Source organism: Lissotriton vulgaris, chromosome 1_1, assembly GCF_964263255.1.
Source record: "Lissotriton vulgaris chromosome 1_1, aLisVul1.2, whole genome shotgun sequence".
NCBI classification, from domain to species: domain Eukaryota; kingdom Metazoa; phylum Chordata; class Amphibia; order Caudata; family Salamandridae; genus Lissotriton; species Lissotriton vulgaris.
Window position 1 is genome coordinate 2,141,779,553 of NC_141685.1, and position 22,235 is coordinate 2,141,801,787.

The 22,235-nt window shown below is 43.7% G+C and overlaps 1 protein-coding gene across 2 annotated transcripts in view; it reads right to left on the reverse strand.

Moving 5' to 3' along the window:
• The window catches only part of SCUBE1 (signal peptide, CUB domain and EGF like domain containing 1), a 1,931,683-nt gene that overhangs the window by 1,740,764 nt on the left and 168,684 nt on the right, over nucleotides 1-22,235 (reverse strand). For both annotated transcript variants that reach the window (XM_086922270.1, XM_086922262.1), the window contains exon 3: nucleotides 20,200-20,325. In XM_086922270.1, the coding sequence (XP_086778396.1) occupies nucleotides 20,200-20,325 (126 nt within the window). The remainder of the gene's footprint in view (nucleotides 1-20,199; nucleotides 20,326-22,235) is intronic.

The window sequence follows — 22,235 nt, forward strand, 5'->3', positions numbered from 1 at the left end:
CCCAATAGTAGCCCCAGCCCTCCGCACAACCGTGTTATTACCCGCGGCGGACCAGGACTGGAGGAAAATCTAGATGCGAATTGGAGCAGCTAAGGAGGTGTAGGCAAGCAGAATCAAGTAAAGTGCAAGTGCATGCAGGTAGGAGACATTGTTAAAAAGCACAGAGTAATTCAGCCACACATATACAATTTTAAAAGTATTAAAAACATAGTAGCGGGCATGAAACACTAAATCCTACTGCTGTCCGCTGCACACTTCCGTTTACATTGGGAATATATTGGCTAATGCCTATGATGCAGACTGGATCGCTAACGCAGCAGGGGAAGCGGAAACGGCATGGAAACAGGGGCTCAAATTGGATCATGAATTCAAAGCTCTTCTGAACAAGGGCCCCCAAAATATGTTTTGCCCAGGGCCCACAAAATCCTGAAGATGTCCCGGGCCATGCACTCTGTATACACATCTCGAAGGGGACCTCTTTTCCCGAATATAGCCCGCCTGAAGCCCTGATCGTGACTGGCAATTTGGGGAAAGGGGGTATTTCCCACATTTATCGTTCCCTCACAAATAACATCCCCAATTCCCTCTCCTATCCCCGGGATAAGTGAGAGGATTGGATTGGCTGTCTAGATGATGCTGATTGGAGAGATGCCCTGATGGCCCCCAAAACAGTTACTGTTTCAGCGCGGCTCCAATTAGTTCAAATTTACTATTTACATGCGGCTTACCTCACGCCATTGCGCCTTCATCGCTCTGGGCTCCGGCCTGATGCTTCCTGTCCCTGCTGTTGCTGCCACCGGTCCCAGGATACTTGTTTCCGGTCCAGGGAAGACATGGCTTGGCAGTTCGGACTGGACTGTTCCCATGAGGCAAAGGGTTTGACTGATTTGCATATTGCCATGTCTGAACTGGGGTGGCTGAGTGAGCTAAAGAATGGTGATGGATTAAACCCAGATCATTTGACTGGGGGTGAGTGTTTGATTTGGCCAAACGCTCCGTCCATCATCCCCTTTTGTTTCGCTTTGTTCGCCCTAAGTTGGCAGGGTATGCTCAGACGTGAGTCCCTTGCTCACTTGGCCACTGGATTCAAGATAGCCTGGCTGATGAGGATTATGAATCCGAAACCGGTCCCAGGATACTTATTTCCGGTACAGGGAAGACATGGCTTGGCAGTTCGGGCTGGACTGTTCCCATGAGGCACATGGTCAGACTGATTTGCATATGGCCATGTCTGAACTGGGGTGGCTGAGTGAGCTAAAGAATGGTGATGGATTAAACCAAGATCATTTGACTGGGGGTGAGTGTTTGATTTGCTCAAACGCTCCGTCCATCATCCCCTTTTGTTTCGCTTTGTTCGTCCTAAGTTGGCAGGGTATGCTCAGATGCGAGTCCCTTGCTCACTTGGCCACTGGATTCAAGATAACCTGGCTGATGAGGATTATGAATCCGAAACCGGTCCCAGGATACTTGTTTCCGGTCCAGGGAAGACATGGCTTGGCAGTTCGGGCTGGACTGTTCCCATGAGGCACAGGGTCAGACTGATTTGCAAATGGCCATGTCTGAACTGGGGTGGCTGAGTGAGCTAAAGAATGGTGATGGATTAAACCCAGATCATTTGACTGGGGGTGAGTGTTTGATTTGCTCAAACGCTCTGTCCATCATCCCCTTTTGTTTTGCGTTGCTGCCACCAAGCAGATTTTTATCACATGGTATGGCTCTGTCCCGCTATTATGCACTACTGGGAGCTAGTGACAGCTGAACTTACTGAGGTCCTGGGCTGGGAGGTCCCGCTGAACACGATAACCATACTTTTAGGTGTTACTGATGGTTTGGACGGGAACAAGGCAGAGAAGCTTTGTCTCACCACGGCACTGATGGTAGCTAAACGGGATATTGCAGCCCTTTAGTTGGACCTGTCGGCCCCTTCCATGACACGGTAGTGCAGAGGGGTAGATTGGCATGCAGCGCAGGAGCAACTAATGTATGCAGCCCGCGGCTGTCCCAAAAAGATTTGAAGGGTGTTGGGTAAATGGGTCGGGGTGGTAGAAGACTGAACTTTCCTGAGGCTTACCTATGGACATGGATGAGGACATTGTTGCTTGCTATTTCTAGCTGGATTCATGTGTGTGGGGGTATTATTCCCCTCATTTTTGTCACTGTTCTGTACTGATCACTGTGCGAAAAGCTGGCTTTGTTCTTCTTGCTGCAAATGTGTTAATTCAAAATCGTTAATTCAAAATCAATAAAATTGATTATCAAAAAAAAGAATGTTCTCCAGGTATATAATTAGACGAATGCCCCTTGCTCTTAGGAACGAGGCGACAAATCTCATTACCTTGGTGAAACACCAAGGGGTAGAAGAGAGACCGAAGGTGAGAGCCTGAAATTGGTATAGATGATTTCTCCACACGAACTAAAGGAAGGATTGGTGAATTATGGCCATGGGAATGGTGAAGTAAGCGTCCTTTAGGTCTAGCTTAACTAACCAGCCTCCCTTTAATAATAGATCCCTGAGGAGATAGATGCCCTCCATCTTGAAGTGCCGGTAGACCAAACATTTATTTCATTCCCTTAAGTTTATGACACGTCTCCAACCCTTGCCCTTTTTTTCCACAAGAAAAAATGTGCTTATAAGGTGGCGCAGAGGGGTAGATTGGTATGCAGCGCAAGAGCACCTAATGTATGCAGCCTGCGGCTGTCCCAAAAGGTTTTGAAGGGTGTGGGGTAAATGGGTCGGGTGGTAGAAGACTGAACTTTCCTGAGGCTCACCTATGGACATGGATGAGGACATTGTTGCTTGCTATTCCTAGCTGGATTCATGTATGTGGGGGTATTATTCCCCTAATTTTTGTCACTGTCTGTACTGATAACTGTGCGAAAAGCTGGCTTTGTTCTTCTTGCCGCAAATGTGTTAATTCGAAATCGTTAATTCAAAATCAATAAATTGATTATCAAGAAAAGAATGTTGTCCAGGTATATAATTAGACGAATGCCCATTGCTCTTAGGAACGAGGTGACTGATCTCATTACGTTGGTGAAACACCAAGGGGCAGAAGAGAGACCGAAGGGGAGAGCCTGAAGTTGGCATAGATGATTTTACCACACAAACTAAAGGAAGGATTGGTGGATTTAGGCCATGGGAATGGTGAAGTAAGAATCCTTTAGGTCTAGCTTGACTAACCAGTCTCCCTTTAATAATAGGTCCCTGAGGAGATAGATGCCCTCCATCTTGAAGTGCCGCTAGACCAAAAATGTGTTTCACTCTCTTAAGTTTATGACAAGTCTCCAACCCTTGCCCTTTTTTTCCACAAGAAATAATGTGCTTATAAATCTTAACACTTCTAAGGGGACCTTTATTATTGCTCCTTTCAGAAGCATGGAGGAGATCTCTTCCTCTATAATTATTTGTTGATCTAAATAAAGAGGAAAGGCTCTCAGGAAAGAGATTTGAGTGCGAGTATGAATAACATCTATCATAAATCCCTTGACGGTGTTTAGGACCTAAGGGTCTTGAGTGATCAATCTCCAATTGTGAGAAAAGTGTTTGAGTCTGCCACCCACTTTTAGAGGGAAAGGAGGGGAAGGGAGAGTACTCACTTGTAGAGATGTTGGAATTGGGATTTCCGCGGGATCTGAATCCTCTGCTGCGTTGTCCTATACCTCTCTGGGGTAGAATTGAGGTACATTGTACTGTACATTGTACCCTCTTCCGTAACCACTGGGTCTAGAATAGGGCCTTTCATTAAAGTGGCCGGAAGAGAGGCCCCGTCTTCCGGCCCGTCCAAAAAGGTTGTGGTTAAATACCCTACGCATATTTTGTTGTGCCTTATCTAGGGCAGTGAATGTGGAGATGTATTTCCCCAGAGATTTGCTGAGGTCTTCACCAAAGAGTAACACTTTGGGGCTTTGTGAAGGCTCTTTATCTGCCATGTCACTTAATTTTGGGTTTATTTTGGTTAGAAGGATTCTACGTCTCTCAGCGTTCATGCTTGAGTTGGCATTTCCCAGCAGTATTATTGAACTCTGACTCCATCCCCTGATTAGGTCGGTATTGAGGGGAGTGTCGTTGATGTGGCTATCTCAGCGGAATCTAGAATTCTGGCTAGAGGACCCAGTACGTCGAGGAGACGGTCTTGGCATCCTTTAAGAGATCTTTCCATCCCTTTTCTAGGATCCCAACCCAATTTAAAAAGAAATTTAATTAGTTATTGCGACCCAATTTAAAAGGAAATTTAATTAGTTCAGGGTCCAAGTTGGGGGTATAGCAAGTCTTATCTTCAATACAGGGTCTAGAGCATTCAGCCCTAAGACTATTATGGGTATCCCTCTCTAATAGGTTTCTTAACTACTTTTTTATGAATTTAGCAATGTGGTCTTGAGGGGACCACTCTGAGCTTCTTGGATGTTTGAGTTTTAATGGGGAGAACATTTCTTCTCCAAAGGGGTTAAGGATAATATATTTAGAAGATGATGGGAGTTCCTCTTCCAGGTTGAATTCTTGGTCATCCTCATCGAGGTCGAGGACATACTCATCGGGTATGTCTAATGACTCAATATCGTTAAAATCATTATCTCCCATGTCGTAAAGAGCATTATGATATGTTGTGCTGCTAAGGACACCCGTGTGTTTTGTGCCGCCAGGGACACCCATGGAGTTCGAGGCGCAGGCCCTCCATTAGAAGTTGAGGTGCTAAGACCTCCCTGATGTAATGAGGTGCTAGGACCTCCCATGCTCTTATCAGTATTTTTACTTTTCTTAAGAGATGTCATCAGAGCAGTGAGGATTCAAGATCTCTGTGACTTTCTCCTCTTCAGGGAGTGACCTTTTGGACGACATGATCTGACTTAGGGTTGCTGCAACTCTCCTCGTAGAGTCTGGGGCCCCAGGCACTCACTATAGATATAACAACATATGGAGAACCTGGGTACGTGGGTACGTTGGTGCCTGGAAAGGAACTTGGATTCCTTGGAGGCACCTATTATTGACATAGTTAACTTCCTAGTCGAACAATTCGAAAGAGGTCTTAGCTATAGATCTATCAATTGTTATAGATCTGCGATTTCTGCTGGCAATGTCCTTGCCAATTGTTAGGAATTAGAAGGGTACTTATCTCCTTTTCCCCCTCTGTTTGGGCATGCATGAGCAGGACTGCTGGCACGTGCGCAACATTGGTACATTGCGGGGTATAAAACAGGCCGTCAACTGGTCCTCATTGCTTGGTTTCGCTTCCCGGTCTTCTTACCCGGATGGACTTCGCCTTGGCTTCCTGTTTCCTGCTTCCCGGATCATCTGTCTTCGTCTCCCCTCCAGAACTTGCCGCTTGCAGGCGCTTCATGCTTTAGGAAATTGTTCTTGTCGCTCTTCCCTCCCCTTTCCTAATGGATGCAATAGTGCTGGGTTTTCTGGTCTTATTTCTCTACTCACGTTATGGGAGTAACATTACCGGACTTACAGGTACACGGCAGCGAGCCCGTTTCTTTAGTTTAAGTTACACTATTACTTCCTGGATATCTGCATACTATCACCATTGTTTTCTGGATTTGGAGCACAATAGGGTTCTTTTTTACATCCTTATGGGGATATAGTTTACGGACATGGGTTTTACCGTTTTTGAGTTGCTTTTCATAGTTTCAAGGATGGGGTTTTTTAATGTCTAATTGAGACTTTTTCCCCCTTGCACATGATTCATGAGGATAATCGTTTCTGGATATAGGAGGAATCTCCTTTCCTTTCCCTTTTTTTTGCCTCATGACAATGAGTGTGGATTTAATATATCCTTGATGGATGGGCGACTGGTGCTCATACTACTGGTAAGGGTGTATTTCTCTTTGCACTAAGCAGTGCCTGATCATGCATGTTCTTGGGTAATGTCCATGATTGTAAAGCTAAACATATTTTCTTTGTTTCCCTACAGGGTACAGGAGTTCCTACTTACCTGTAGCAGTCCGCATGGAGTGTGTTGTGCAGGTGTTGATCCTTTGTTATGTTATGTTATGTTATGTTATGTTACGAGCATTTATTACGCGCACAGCTGCTCCAGCAAAGGAGCTTCCCGGCGCCTGACAAGGGGGCCGCATAACACAACTAGATAAAAGGGAAGAAACTAAGGGAACAGAAAGGTCTTAACAGCCTTGCGAAATGAGAACAGATCAGCAAGGGTCCGAATTTCAAATGGTAGAGCATTCCACAGGGCAGCAACATGAACACGAAAGGAGCGTCCCCCAGCCCGACTACGTTTAAAACGTGGAACTACTGCCAATTCGCGGTCTGATGAACGTAGAGAGCGACCTGGAATGTAAGGAGACAGAAGGTTCTGAAGAATCTGGGCAGGGGATCCTTTAAGGATCTTGTAGGACATACAAAGCACTTTGAAATGGATCCTCTGCCTAATTGGTAACCAATGAAGGGAGCGCAAGGTGTTAGTGACAGAACAAGACCTGGGTAAACCTACAACCTGCTCTGGCAGCTGCATTTTGCACACGTTGGAGACGGATGAGTTCCGCCTGATTCATCCCTATAAAGAGGGAGCTAGCATAGTCGAGCCGAGACAACACCGTCGCCTGTACCACGAGCTGTCTGGTCGAGGCATCGAAGAATTTAAGTGCAGGTCTCAAGTTGCGCAGGAGGTGTGGCATACAAAGCTAAGGGTGGGGTCCAGCCACACCCCAAAGTTTTTTATCTCCGAAACCGGAGTAGGGGTGGGACCCAGCTCTGAGGGCCACCATGCATCGCCCCAAAGTTCCGCTCGTTGGCCAAAGACCATAATTTCTGTCTTTTTAGCGTTGAGTTGGAGACAGTTGGACGTCATCCAACTGGCCACCGCCCGTAGTCCATCCCGGAATCTTGGGGCCTCCACTCCAGAATCCCCGCTGATCGTGACCGCTAGCTGAGTGTCGTCAGCGTATGACACCATGGTCATACCCTACTGCTTTACGACCTCAGCCAGCGGCCTCACGTATAGATTGAACAACGTGGGACTCAGCGAGGATCCCTGCGGGACCCCAAGGGTCAGGGGATGAGATTTGGACTGATGGGGCGGAACAGCCACGCAGAAAGAACGGTCAGCCAGGAACGAGCGGAACCACTGAAGAGCGACGCCAACCACGCCCGCTTCCTCAAGGCGCTGCAGAAGGATCCCGTGCGAGACTGTGTCAAAGGCGGCGCTCAGATCTTGTGTTGTCCCTTTTTACCCCCACCATATCCCTGTGTTACTATTTTACTGTGTCTACCTTAGTGGTAGCTGCCAGAACAGGGGTAGTGGACTGGGCATATCTTCGCTCCTGCAGTGTTGGGTGGAATCTGGTGGTATCAGGACATCAATGGTAAAACGGTAGGTAAAAACGTCATTGTTTGCAGATCCATGAAAAGCATTTGTTTAAGAAGACCTCCTAGATGTAAATACGAAACACTCTGGGATGTCAAGCTAATCCGTGATCTCTTTAATAACTGGCCGGTGAATTCTCACCTAAATAGGAAAAACCTTTCCATTAAGCTAGCTACTCTTCTATGCCTAATTTCATGCAGAAGGGTCTCTGATGTGAAAGCCATGGATATTACAAATAGATCTTATAACATATTCGGTGTCAATTTTGAGGTTTATAGAAAAACGAAGACTATGTCTGACTAAATCTTTTATCCACGTTTTCACTTATGTCCAAAACTTTGTGTTGTAGACTGCATGAGAGAGTACGATCGCTGAATGCTTACCCTTCGCCCCCAGGGTGTAAACCAATTACTCATTTCGTTTGTGAAACCACACAATGCTATAAGCTCGACCTCTATTGCTAGATGGGTTAAGACTGCTATGAGTTTAGCAGGTATTGACCTGAAGAAATGACAAGCTCACTCCCTTCGAGATGCTATGGCCAGTAAATCCCTCTGGTCTGGAGGTAAGTTGGATGACATTCTCAAAGCGGCTGACTGGTCAAATGCCAGCACTTGTGCACGTCACTATTGCAAGCCTATCGAACATAGGTCTGATGTAGTCTTACCAACATGTATAATGTAGGCTCCGTTCTTGTAATGAAATTGCGATTCTCCTACTAACATGACTAGAGAATCTGGATTTCATTAAAGACACGGAGGCTGGCATTATCCTTCCCATCCCACCCCTTGGTGATCTTATAATGAATTGGTGGTTTATTATTTCAAGTTAATTAACGTTAATGTATGTTTCTTTTATTAACAACAAAATACGTTTTACATCTGTGTTGTGTTCAGGAGGTATTCACGTCTCTCTCTTTTCAGGTAACCCTCCTTAACTGCGAGTCGCCTGGCCCTTGGATTTACATATGTCCTTCCTTCTCCTTCATCCTGTTCATCAGAATATCGTTTTGAAGGTTCAAGTTTTCTGACCTTATTCTGCTCCACATTTAAAAGAGGCAGATGGTTGATGGCTCATGCCTTTTATGCATTACTATTGTTCTATTCTGGAACCTTTCAATATTGTGATGTATGCGGCTGCTTGGACTGTATTAAAGGAATAATGCATAATGTCAGCATCTGTGTCTTTAATGAAATACAGATTCTCTAGTCATGTTAATAGGAAAATCGCAATTCTGTATAGTTCTCCTCCCTACACGTGTGCTTTTTTCCTCTTGTGCATGTGTGCTATGAATGAGTGTTTTTATGTCACTGTGTCATGTTTGTTAATGTTTTAGAAGGTCGTCTTTAATGTGCAGGATTGTCTTTGTGTAATTTCCTAGGACATTACCATTATGGGAATTTGACCACTGTGGTTATCAGTCTTCGTTCTCCCACTTCCACTGCTTCACATGTGCTTGTTTTCTCTCACCCTCAACTAGTTGGTAGTTCCTGGCGACTGTTTGAAGAGAGGTAGGTCCTTTCTACATGTTTTTATGGTACTCTTCACTATTATTAAATAAGTGTAGGGATTCATATATCGGCCCTGAGGAATGCCTGAGACCTGTTGAATCTAAGGGAAGGGCAGAAACATTTTGACAAGACAACTCAGCGGTACATAAGGGTCCTAGCAATTATGTAGGTCCCCTGGTACTTTTTATTCAAGCCTGGGACACCACCTGAATAAAGGATCATTTGTGGTATATCCTGAGGCTTTTTTAATTACTGAACTGGATTCAAGTAGTTTATCCAGAGAAAATAAGCAATTTCTAAGAATTCCCTCTGTTCAGCCCCCACTGAGGTCGAGCCCGCCTTGGTAGTATCATCTCACCAGGGTGGGACGAGGTGACAAATGATGAAGCATGTCACATTACATAAGTGAGAGTACCTCGTCCAATTTTTGGAACTGTCCATTTCCCTGGAGAGAGAGTAGCAGTATTTAGGTAGATTTAAGCAAATCAAGGCATGGGAGAGATTTCCTTAAGCATGCTAAGAGGATGTCACAATTCAAGACCCATTGATCTTCAAAAAGAATCTCAAGACTTTGTTGTTTTAATCAGACAATCGGACATTTCTTTCTTCAGGAGCTAGCGCTGGGACACATTAAGTAGCTGTGCAGTTTATAAATTCAACATAACATAACATGTCATTTATGTGTTTGGAGTGTTTGTGAGAGGCAGTTGTGAGCCTGTTATTGCCTCTTTCTCTTTCTTTCGTATTGTATGGCACTAGGATAACATGCCATTCTGTGTAAGAAAAAAGTTACTAACCTGTGAATACAGTTCTACAGCATTTATAGACTTGCATGCTTGAATTAATCTCCTCCTGATCTGTTCTACAGTAGAATTAAAATAACAGCATAATGTTAATCCTATTCTGACAAGGCTTTATACATTTACTCTTTATTAGCCTACTCGCATAATTCAAAAAGACTCAAACTTTAACCAATAAAGTGAGAGCTGAGCTAACACCTCTATGATCAGGTGTCACAAGTGTGAAGAATTAGAATAAGTTGGTGATCCTTTAATGGGGAGAAGAGGAGGCAGCAAGTGAATATGTGAATATATGAAAGATACTAATGCTAGAGAATTGTAGTTACCAGTAAGCAATTTTTCCTTCTTCAGCACAGGTCTTTTTTAGATTCACATGCTTGAATCATAGTAACAAACAAATATATTTATATCCATACTTGGTCACAAGCAAACAGTGGCTGATAGGTTAACATAAAGAGGCTTGCCATATGTCAAAAGATGTCGAAGAAAAGTCAGCGACACCTCTGAATCCCTCTCCATTGCCACTTCCAGGAAGTAGTGTTACGTAAATGTTTGTCTGTTTTCCAGGTTACCGCTCTGCATACATCTGTTGTACGTTCTCCTCAAGGACATGATTTCCCAATCAGCATTCAGTCCAGATTGAACCATATTTCCGAATGTATTCTGCAATGCACTCTCATTGGACCTAAAGGATACTTACACCCCAGGCTGATTGTTTTGCCAGAATCTATTTTCTTCCACACGACAAACATAATTATTAAGAGGAAAACCTCTGAAATTAGCCTGCCACTGTGTGAACATGGGGGGCTGGATATGTTGAAATTAAGTCAAAAAGTAAACTATATGTTTCTGTATCTGTAAAATTGGAATCCAATTTTTTCCATAAAATAATAATGTTTACATCCTTACAAATTGTTATTTAAGAAACTTCTTGCGGAATCAAAGCTACTGATATCTGTGTTTTACATTTCTGAATACTTGGTGTTGGTACTTCCCACTAAATTTACCGGATTGTTCTCTGCTATATGTTTGATGGTTATGCCAAGCAAAACAGTACCAGAATACACTACAAAATTATTAACTACTCCAGCTAATGCTGATTCACCTTGCCATCTATGGTTATCCTCTCTATGAAAGGCCTGCTGAGTGTGTCTGCCCAATGTCTAGTATGTGCTCTGCCATCAAAGCACCTAGCAGTGACTAGCCCAGTCCCACAGCTCCTGTGCTTATGCTGAGACAAGGTGTGAATAAAGAGGAGTTAAAATAGATCCTCAAAACGCACAGTCTAAATTCTGGACTGAATCTCCAGGAAGATTGGACTAATTTGGTATAACAGATGACTATCTGTTTATCCGCAGAACCTGTGGTCTTTCTAGTCAGTTTTGTACAGATCCGCCATGCTACTCATTGCTTTTATTAATATTTTTTTCCTTTAACATGTACCTTGTTCTATTGTTTTATACTCCCGTTTATTATTCACAATATACACTCTTCAAACACTTTTTTAACAATTCTCACTTCACATCCCCTCCCCAATATGGCCGCCGTAATACCGGTACCTTCCTCTATTTCCATGCCCCCCCTACGACCAATCAGGAGCCTTCTCTCACCTCATAGGACTTAGCAGATCCCGACAAGCCATCGTATTGCCATGTGGGATTGAAAATCGACTGAACCGGTAAGCCTTACTCCCTTCTCCCTACGGAGTGTATCCAGACAAATTTTCTGCCAACCCTCTTGTAAATATCCGTCCCTTCTCCTTCCTACTCACCCTCTGCATTCGACGCAATCAAAATCACTAACGCGTTTTTCTGGCTCCCGATCCTGGTAAGCCCATGTGCAAATTGCCGCTGTACGTCCTCATAGCATTTTTCACCCAATCGTTCCAACTACATTCCCTTTCTCCCCTATTCCCCACAGGGAGAGCCAGGCCATAAACCATATTCATATCGCAAGTTCTAGGTCATCCTAGGTAAGCCCTGCAGCCTTAAAACTCTGACCATCACTGCGCCGTTTCACTGTGTCAGCCGTATCACTCTCTTGCCACTCTCGATCTTATGTCACCCACCATTTTTATTCCGTTCACTTCCCACCTCGCTACGCCAATTTTATTCTCTCTATAATTACACTCCACCGTGACTGCTCCCTACTCAGCTTGTTTAACTTAACTGCACCGTCTTCACTACAACTTTCGATTAAAACGGGGTACTGCACTATTTCAACTTTCACTTTGTCCGCCCGCACTTCAATTATTCATCCCTTCTCCTCTTGCCAGCGACCATGCCTTCTTGTCACCTACGCCGTAATTTCTTCACAAACACGACGCGGTCCTTCTCCCTTCTGGTTTCGGAGGCCATCGCCAAAGCCTTGCCTTGTGAGGCCATAAATATAATACCTAATCCAATGTGAACGGAGGGCGTCTCTGCTCTTGTTCCTTTTTGTCCCGCCAAATTATTGTCCATGTCGAACCATAGGGATTACCCACGTGACCATTCTTAGAGGAACTAATATTATATTAAACAAACGAAGGGTGTTCCTGCCCCAGTTTCTTTTCATGTTCCACCACCAAGGGATAATTTCGCGCCGCATCATATAATTTTTTAGATCTTCATCACTTTCTCACCAATCACCACATTGTAAGATAAATTACTCCAATTCACTTTATTTTTCTATGCATTTCTTTCTCCCCACTTTTATTTCCAGGCAATAGAGGCTTGACCGAATTAGGCATTAATCAATGTCCTGATGATGATCCCCATGATTAAATAGTGGGATCGAAACGCCGTCGACCTTTTATGTACCTAATACACTATTTATACCATGTATCATGTAGATGTAAAGGTGCATCTTGAATTATCTGTTCTAATTGTTATTTCAGAACCTTTAAGCTTTTGCCTAAAAGCCCTGTTTTTGTTCACTGTTTCTTCAAATGTACTACTTGTATGTGCTTAAGTAGGGTATAGGCGTGTGCCCCACTACGTGGAATTGTCGAAGGAAATTCCTTGTTTATTCCTCCTGAAGTAAAACATTGAGACCTCTGTCCGGCAGGACAAGTCATATCAATATAGAATCGATTGTGTCTATATTTATTGTTCTCATAAATTCATTTGCATGGGACCACTGTTGTTTCCTAAAGTGTGGTTTGTCTCCAGCACAGTACTTCATTTGTCTACCCACCGCTTTTCAGGAACTGCTGCGACCTTGACACAGGCCTTCGCATCACAAGTCCCTCGTAGGCGGCACTATTGACGACGACGCAGTACTCCGCATCAAAAGCCCTGCAGCTTTTGGGGAACCAGCCGGTGCTCGACGAATCTGGATGCAGGCCTTCCCATTGCAAGACCTTCGTCAGCAGCATCCTCAACGATGGTGCAGAACCTCACATCGCAGATCCTAGGAAACGCTGCATGATGAATCTTCTTTGCAGGACTCCTCAACACTTCGCAACCAGGATTTAAGGTACTCTTGTTCAGTGCGACTAACTGGGTTCTTGTAGCCAGCCCACATTCCATCACGGTCGGCCTAAACTAGTGACCTATCCCGGTCTTTTTACAGTTATTTTAACTTAAATATTTAAACCTACATACCTCCTGTTCTAATGATTGGAATTTTGTCATTTTGGCCTTAAATAGTTATAAGATTTTACTTTAAAAAAAAATTGGTGTGAGAGTTTTGTTTTTGTTTTTACTTTATTACTGCTTGAAGTGCTGCATAAATACTTTATACATTACCTCTAAGTTAAGCCTGAGTGCACTGTACCAAGCTACCAGTATAAAGCCCAGGATAACTTAGGGTTTGCGTGCGTCTTTACCCTAACAGAGAATTGCAATGGCTGCTTGAGAAGATTTTCATCCTCCTCAACCAGTAAACCAAAACGCATAAAAATGGTACTCATTTGCAAAAGACAAAGGAGGATCTTTCTTTGTCGGGGAAAGATACAATTTGCTGAAGAGTTTTAGACAGGCTTTTGGAGATGCTTGATTCTTTGGTGGTTTGAAAGGAATGCCCCTCCTTAACAGCCAATAATCCAAGAAGGAAACATTCTAGGACATTGTTACCAGAGATAGGCTGCTACTAGGGCCACACATTTCATAAATATTCTTGTGCGCATTTGAAGCTGAATGGGAGTACCTTGAATTGTTAAAGACAAACAGCTACCTTGAAGCACAAATATTTTGAATGGTGTGGATAGATAGGAATATGGGAATCAGTGTCCTCCAAGGATGTTATAAATTTCCCTTCCATTAGGAGCTGAGCAATCACTTGCAAAGGCATCGTGCACAATGATTGCTTTTGAAGTATTTGTTTAATTGCCAGAGATTTAAAGTTGTCCTCCCCTAGCCTGACTTCTTTAGTCATATTGCATCCTGCACTCTAGCCAATGATTTTGCCAATTAAGCCCAGCATTAATCCACTCTTGAGACCAGCAAAGAGTATTATGTGATCTAATCCCTCCAATCAACTTGTTCCGCAGATGAATCTCCAAACTACAACACCATCCACAAAAGACAATAAAGCAGTTACCCTAAAACACCTCAAAGTAGAACAAAACACATTAACTGCACAAATAATACCTTCCACAGAGGTTCGTATTGCAGCGGCCTAAAAAGCCATGAGGGCAAGACAGTGCTGTAATATTACCTGACCTCTATTGAAAACTCTGTTTCAAGAGTAGCTACAAGTGGTACTGAAGCTCCTCTATATCAGCATAGCAGATCCCTAGGACAACAGCGCCTTAACTAATGTACTATAATGTTATTACTCAATAGGGGAGTTCTTTTCTGGTTCTTAATGATACAAATATTTTCTATTTTTACACTGCCAATGCTAATATCTAACCTTAACCTGGGTGGAGAACATGCCCCGGCCCTCAGTCCCCGTCTGAGCGCAAACCACGGTGCTCAGACCCATCACAAGGCTGCATTGTAGGTGTGTGATTGGCTTAGAGGAGCCTGGGTGTGTGTTCTGTTCCAGCCAGAGTGGGGGGCAATTTAGAGGGGCGGCAGGAGGTAAGTTTAATTTTCTTTTTCGTACCCCTCAACCCCTAACTGTGCCAGCCGCTACTGTCTTTTCCTTCACCTACCCTAGCCTTAATTGTCTGTCCATTGACACACTCACTAACATAAGTCTCCCTTGGATTCTTAGATGTCCAATTATTACCTCTCCTGATGAGACCTCTCTAATTCCAACAAGGTTGAAATGCCGTCAACAATATACTGCACACAAACATATTGATTGGTTGTATTTAACCAAGTATATATGAGTCTCTAAAAAACAACTCAAGTTGTGTGCTCTATATAAACACATACCAAGACTTCGCTACTGTTTGACCTGACAGCCTTAGGGTGGTCTTCCCCCAAACGTTTTGCCTGCTTGCCTCCCATTTTGCTGATTTTATTTTGTAGGCTTTGGATCTCTGGTCAATATACCACTGCTAACCAGTGCTAAAGTGATAATGCTCTCTCCCTAAACATGGTTTGATTGACTTATCCACAATTGGCATTTTTAATTTACTTATAAGTCCCTAGTAATGTACATTACAAGTGCCCAGAGCCTTTAAATGTAATGCTACTAGTGGGCCTGAAGCACTACTTGTGCCACCCACTTAAGTAGCCCTTTACAATATGCCTCACACCTGACACTAAGAGAACCTCTGTGTGTAGTTTACAAAGCCATGTTGAATTGGCATTTAAAACCCGTCAGGCCTTAAACTCCTCTTTTATTACATGTAAGTCACAACTAAGGTAGACCATAGGTAGCCCATAGAGCAGGGTGCTTTGCAATTAAGAAGAAGGACATGCACTTTTAAGTTCTACACATTCTGGTAGTAAAAACTCCCAAATGTATTTTCCGCTACTGTGAGGCCTACCCCTCCCATGAGTTAACATTGGGGATTCATTAGTCACATCTACAAAGCTGGAATTCCAATTGGAAGGAGGTAGAGCTGCCATGTTTAGTACCTGTGGAATTGTAATTATGCATCCCCTTTAATGGTTAAGTAACATTTATAATAAAAATTTAAAAAATGTAATTTTTAGAAAGATGGCATTTTATGTGCCTCAACTCCCTATGTGCCTGCAGCTTGTCTTCAATATACATCTGCGGTGGGTGACAACTGGGCTTTGTGAATTCCCTCTAAACCTGCACACACAAAGGTAGCTTAGGTGCGACCTGATGGGCCATCATGGCAGGATGGGAGGGAGAATCTGGACACAGCCTCACACTTTCACCTGAACAGGCTTTGTCATGTCCCTATAAAAAGCATTGCTTAACCCCCTGTAGTGATTCTGGAGTCAGGGTAGGAAGGGAGGACCTCTGCACACTTCAAAGCCCTTCTTTGAAGTCTCCTCCACTTCAAAGGCATCACTGGGTATAAAAACTGGACTTCTAATTCTACCACCACAGTACAGTTGTGGATGTGTGTATCCTCTGCCAGGAAGGACTGCTGTGCTTCTGAGAAACTGCCACTCTGCTGGACTGCCGCACTGGAAGAACTACTTTTTTCTGTGCTGACCAGCTGCCCTGCTTGCCAGGGTGAGAAGGACTAGACCCACATCACTTGAACCCAAAACCAGATTGACTTCAAGGGCTTGCTGGCTTGCCTGCTGCTCTGAAGTCTCCATGACATCAAAGACATCCAACTCATGTGCCTCAGCACTGGAAGTCTGCCATCTGTGTGTCTGCCCTGACATTGTTGCCAGTCTAGTCCTGGGACCTTTCAAGTGGATTAAAGTTCAGCTCCAGTGTAGGGAGGCCTTCTTGGGCCCACTTTGGCTCTCAACTTTAGTTTTACATTTTACATGGTTGCGCAAACTATGTTTTAGCGATGGCATTTTTACACATTTTACGTAGACAATATTTTTCTAAGACAACGCTGTACATTCTCCTTGTATTTTGAAAGCCTTTCCTGCTACTTAAACTGAACTCTTCCTTATATATTCTAGTTTTTGTGTCACCAATTTGGAGACAGTTTCTAACATCTAGACACATCACTGTATCAGAGCGGAACCTGTAACACAGTGACGTTATTAAATAAACAGTGCATTGTCCCTTTACAGGTCAGAGGGGCATTCCAGCAGTGACTGTCCTGGAACGAAAGCTTTGTTCGACGTGCAGCCCTGCTAACACTGATCTTCCATCCTGCAGAAAGGGATTGCCAATCCTACTTCAGACAAAGTCATCCAGGTATGGGGTATCAAGCTAACCTAAAAGATCGAGCAGAGGGTACACCCACTATGCTCTCAGAGTAGGGATAGTGATAGGTAGGGATTAACCCTGTGCGGAGTTAGCGGAGTTGCACTAAGGCGGAACTCCGCTAAGTGCAAAAAAAAACTCTGCCGCACCACGCGGAGCTCCACAAGCGGCGGAGTACGATAGCAAAATGTAATTCACAGTGATTGCACAGTGCCAGATGCTTGTCCGCACTGTGCAATCATTGCAAACGGCACCATGCACAGTGCAAGCTGTCCCTGCTTTCCTTTTCTGCAGCTCGAGCAGATTTTTACTCGAGTGGCAGCTTTCTCAATGCTAGCAGTCACAAGCATACGCGACCACTCGCAATGAGAAACCTGAACCCCCCGCCTTGTGAAATCTCACCGGGATGTTGATTTTCCAAGCTCGTGCTCGTCAACTTGATGTTGACGATCGTGAACAAGAAAAAATCTCGCCGGGAGGTTGATTTTCCTCGCTCGCGGTCGCCACGCAATGGTTTTTTTTTCGGAACTCCGCGATCTCCGTGTTAACCAGAGGGCAGAAAACTCTGCAAACTCTGCGAGTGGAGTTCACCAGCCAGGATTAGTAGGGATATATTGAAATCAGACTGACGTGGTTGGACTGTTTATTCTTTTCACCATGTTGATAATGCTGGTTACATTGCTTTATTATATCTGCCAAATAATCGCAGCTTTTTCTTTCTATGCAAGATTATGATTGTTTCAATAAATGTATTGAAAATATCCATTGTGTCCTTCTCATGTTTGAGATTGCCAAAGTCACCTGCCACCCCTTGAAGGTTAGGGGTTCGGTGTGGTACTGTGATCTAGCTAGGAGTTGGCCCCAACAGTCTCTGATGGTGCACATGCATTCAGTCCCTGAATTCTTATGTCCTGTTGTTCTAAAACACAGTCCTACCTTTTCTAGTGGGAACTGTATAACACCAGCAGAATCCATGCATTGCCATCAACACAGCAGCTCGGAACCAGCACATCTCTAGAACTCTCGATGCATCACCGCTGTTGTGAGGATCGACTCCAATGCATTGCTGACTGCACGTGCAGCAAGAACATTCCCGACGCATCTTTAGCCTTGCGTGGCTCGCAGCCGACTCATCTTCCTCACTCTACAGATCAACGACAATGCATTGCTTCCTCTCTACCTCACATCTCATCTTCGATGAAAAACCATCGCCTTCTCAGCATCCTGCATCTCTTCTTCGACGACGACGCAACCAGGGTACTGTTCAGCAGGCCAGGGCTGTTTCCTTTATCCAGCCCATGCTCCACCGCGGTTAGCCTGACCTTTTGGATTTGACCTGGTCTAGAGCAACCAAATAGCCCCGGTTGGAGCTTTATGATTTTAAGCACTACATTTCAGTTTATTCTTTAAAAATTCATAACTCTGGTTCTACTTATTGAGTTTTTGTTGTTTTGGTCTTATTTTGTTCATTAAATTAAACTCTAATCTTCTAACCAGGTGTGGTATCTTTTTGTGTGGTGTTTTCATAGTTTTACTATTTGAAGTGTTGCACAGATAGTTTACAAATTGGCACTTAAGTTAAGCCTGACTTCTCTGTACAAGCTACCAGGCAGTAAGCACAGGTTAATTTAGGGTGTTTTTGTGATTTACCTGACTAGGATTGCGCCGCCTGATTGCACAAGGTACATACGTCTGTCAATCAGAAACGAATTTCTAACAACTACAAATTCACTATTTTATTCTTTATGTGTTATTACTGGGGACACAACACACTTGTCAATTGTTTTTGTCCTGGTTTGTATTTGCACCTAAAATGTTGTCAGCAATATGTGAATAGTCCTAATTTTTTCTTGTTTATTAAACTTTTTGCTCCAAAGGATAGACAGAATCTTTATTCTCATACATAATGTATGCACAGTTATTACTGACATTTGTTATTTATTTTGAAATGAGTTCCAGGTGAACCACTGTTTTCATACATAATTATATAACCAGGTACCGAAGGCGTATGGGTTGCTTTTATTTATTACATTACTATTGTTTATGCCATAGCAGCTTTTTTTCTGCTTAATACCACCAACAACATTGCCTTCCTTCCGATTCTCGGAACGATGTTTTATGCTTACTGTTAAAATATCCACAGTTCTATCCTGTACTGGGACTGTATATGATTGAGTGTCACTGTAGACAACATCTAATCTACTTGGGCGCTTGTAAATTGTTTCTGCTGCTGACCCGCTTGCCTAACAAGGCAAGCCGAGACCCACTTTTTGCTAGCACTGCAAAAGTGAATTACTTGCACTGTATTCCAAAAAATGTCAATAAAGATGGTCTAAAAAAGACTGACAAATACATAAAGCAAAACTGGAATGACAATCCGTGCTATTTCGACAAAAACGTACTTACTGCATTAATGAAGGATATGAAATACAATGAGATTCTAAAGCAACATCGTGATAGTACAGATAATGCATGTTGTATGGAGGTTTGTACAGGGACTAGTGGGAGGTGAATGCACTCCACTTGCATCAATCAAAAAGTCACGAGGCAGTTGATAAATCGGAGCTGGAAAAATACTCCATTAGTCCACATCTCTATTTATACAGCTATTTGTTAATTATAATAATAACCACTGAACGTGAGTTTTCCATTCTCAAATGTTTACCAATGAATCTCACCTTGACAGGCAATATATCCAGTATCAAAGAACCTGTTTAAACCAAGTACGTGGGATCTAAACTTGCCAGCCGAGGGAGTTGCTAAAAGGATGAGCACCATTTTGCCTCTCAAAAGCAGGAAACGTTGGATCCATTCTAGATGGGGAGAGGGTAAAAAAAACGTCGCCACTTCACCTACTGTGGCAAAAATGTTATTCATCAGACCTAAATCTAAGGTAGCTCAAGGAGTTTTTGTCCCCAGAGCTCAAAACTGAAAAAGGTGAAGGTAAGTATGTATTTCCTTGTAATGCAAAACGAAGAGATATAACATTTTGTCACATGTATTTAAAAGTCCATAGAGTGATTGGGGGGTACCCAACAATTTGTGTGACCCTGTATGAACACGGAACCTTTTACACACTGCAAGCGTGATTAAATTTATTACCAAGAGTTTTCTATGTTGTACTTTTCTTAATTTTTCTCTTCCTAAACAGCCAAAGTAAGAAAATTAACTCGGAGTAATTCTTGAAATCTAAAATTTCAGCTGAGACGATATTTCGAAAGAAAACCCGAACATAAAATTAAACAAACATAATTTTTTAGTTTACTATCGTTTAATAGACAATTGACGGCAAGGCAAGCTTGACAACACAACAGTAAAATGTCAGTAACATGTTTTAGAAAAGCAAATCTTCATTCAAAAGACTCTTACCTAGACAATTATGACCATCGTGAGCCAACATAAAGCCATCATAGCAAGTGCACCTGTAGTTTCCTGGAATGTTAATACACTCATGAACACAGCCCCCACTGTAGTCATTAGCACACTCATCGATGTCTGCAACACACAAAGAAGCACTTTTTACTAAAACATGTCAACGAATATTGAATCAACACGCATATGTTAGCTATAAAATCAAGTAATTCCCCGATTACTCATCTGGTATCTTCATCATTATTTCTAAAATCTTTTTCCAGTTTTTTTTTTTTATATAGGTTAGTCACTAGCAGTTGTGTGTCCAAATATAGAGGTAAGTAATACCGATGTGCAGTAATAAGGCGGCTCCTCTGCTTTCTCGCCGTGCGAGAAGGCAGAAACAAATGGTAGTTATTACCGTAATAACTACCATTTGTTTCTGCCTTCTCGCACGGCGAGAAAGCAGAAGTTCCTGGTTGAGAGAGTGGGCGTTGTTACTCGAGGGCAGGGGGGAGTGGCTTGCCCACTGTTGTTAATACTGTCTGTTTGGGCAGCCTGAGGCCGCCCAAACAGACAGTATTAACAACAGTGGGCAAGCCACTCCGCCCTGCCCTCGAGAAACACCACCCACTCTCCCTGTTCTCTCTGTATGCTGCAGCATACAGAGAGAAAATGACGCGGGTGGGGCAGCAGCAGCACCAATCACAGCGCTGCGCTGTGGTGGAGGGGAGGGAGGCTTCCTGCAGCCTTCCTGTTGACGAGCAGCACCCTTGGAATTCCAAACGCAGGACGGCGGGAGTCGGGAGTCTGGAGTCTCGGAACTTAAAGGCAGGAAGCAGGTAAGTTTAACTTTTATTATTTATCCCGCCTCCCCCCATCCCCTCCGGAGCGCGACAACACCATTTGCACCCCCCCCCCTCCACCCCACCCGCCCTTAATGCCGGCCGCGACTGCTTATAGCCTTTTCATGCCCAATGCTGCCAGGTGCATTATGCTCGCACAGGACGAGAGAAGCCACTGCCACCAACCCGCATTAATGTCTGCCTCGCCTCTTCCATTTATTGTGTTGTGTTTGGCCTGAAAAACACATGTTGGTATCATGGGGTCACGCTGAACAATCCTTGTCTTAGCTCATGCTTTCTTTAGTATTTTCACATTGAGGTGTATTACTAAAACTAACAGAATACACGTTATCGACCTCGAAAAGATGAAATCACAATTACAGGATTCAAACTTTTGGCCAGATGTGAGCTGGGCCACCTAACGATTTTACTATGTCAACCGAGTCCCTTTTCCGGATTTTAATGTAGTAAAGCAATCTGTGGTCATGCATTACTCAGTAGGAAATCATTATGGCAGCTATAAGCAGGTTTTAAAGTACTCTCTTCTTTTGATAATTGAAGTATGTACTGGGGAAAATACCAGCTTTCAGAGATGTTCCTAATGGTTCTACCGGCCTGCACTTCCAAGGGGGTCATCATCAGTGCGGACTCCTGAAATGACTGAAGCCTTGTAGTTCCACTGCTGGGCCTCCACAGCCCCTCCCACCCCCAACACACTGCAGGACTCTGCTTGAGAGTGTGGGTGCAGGGAGCGTTTAGTTCTGCTGCAGCCTGGGGTCTGTGTGCGTATATGGTGTGTGGTGATGATGGTGAATATTGTGACTGTGTGCAATTGCAGAGTGTGTTGCGTGCGTTTGAGTGCAGGGCAAGCAGTACGCAGGGTGAGTAATGAGAGCCCACTGGTTGAGTAGTAAGATTGTACGAGTGAATGGTGTGCTTATGTGAGCACAGAGTGAGTTGTGTGAAGGTGTGAATGCACTGGATGAATGGTATGCCCTTGTGAGTGCAGGGTGAGCAGGATTCTAATGTGAGTTTAGGATGAGTGAAGCAGTGTGTGCCTGTGATTAAACATGAGTAAAACAATGTGTCTGTGTGGGTGCAGGCTGAGTGATGTGTCACTCTGCATGAGTTAGATTTTGCGAGTTTATTTTTTCAACCACTCCCCACTGTTTGATGAAAGGTTGCTCACATGCACTTTATACTCAACTC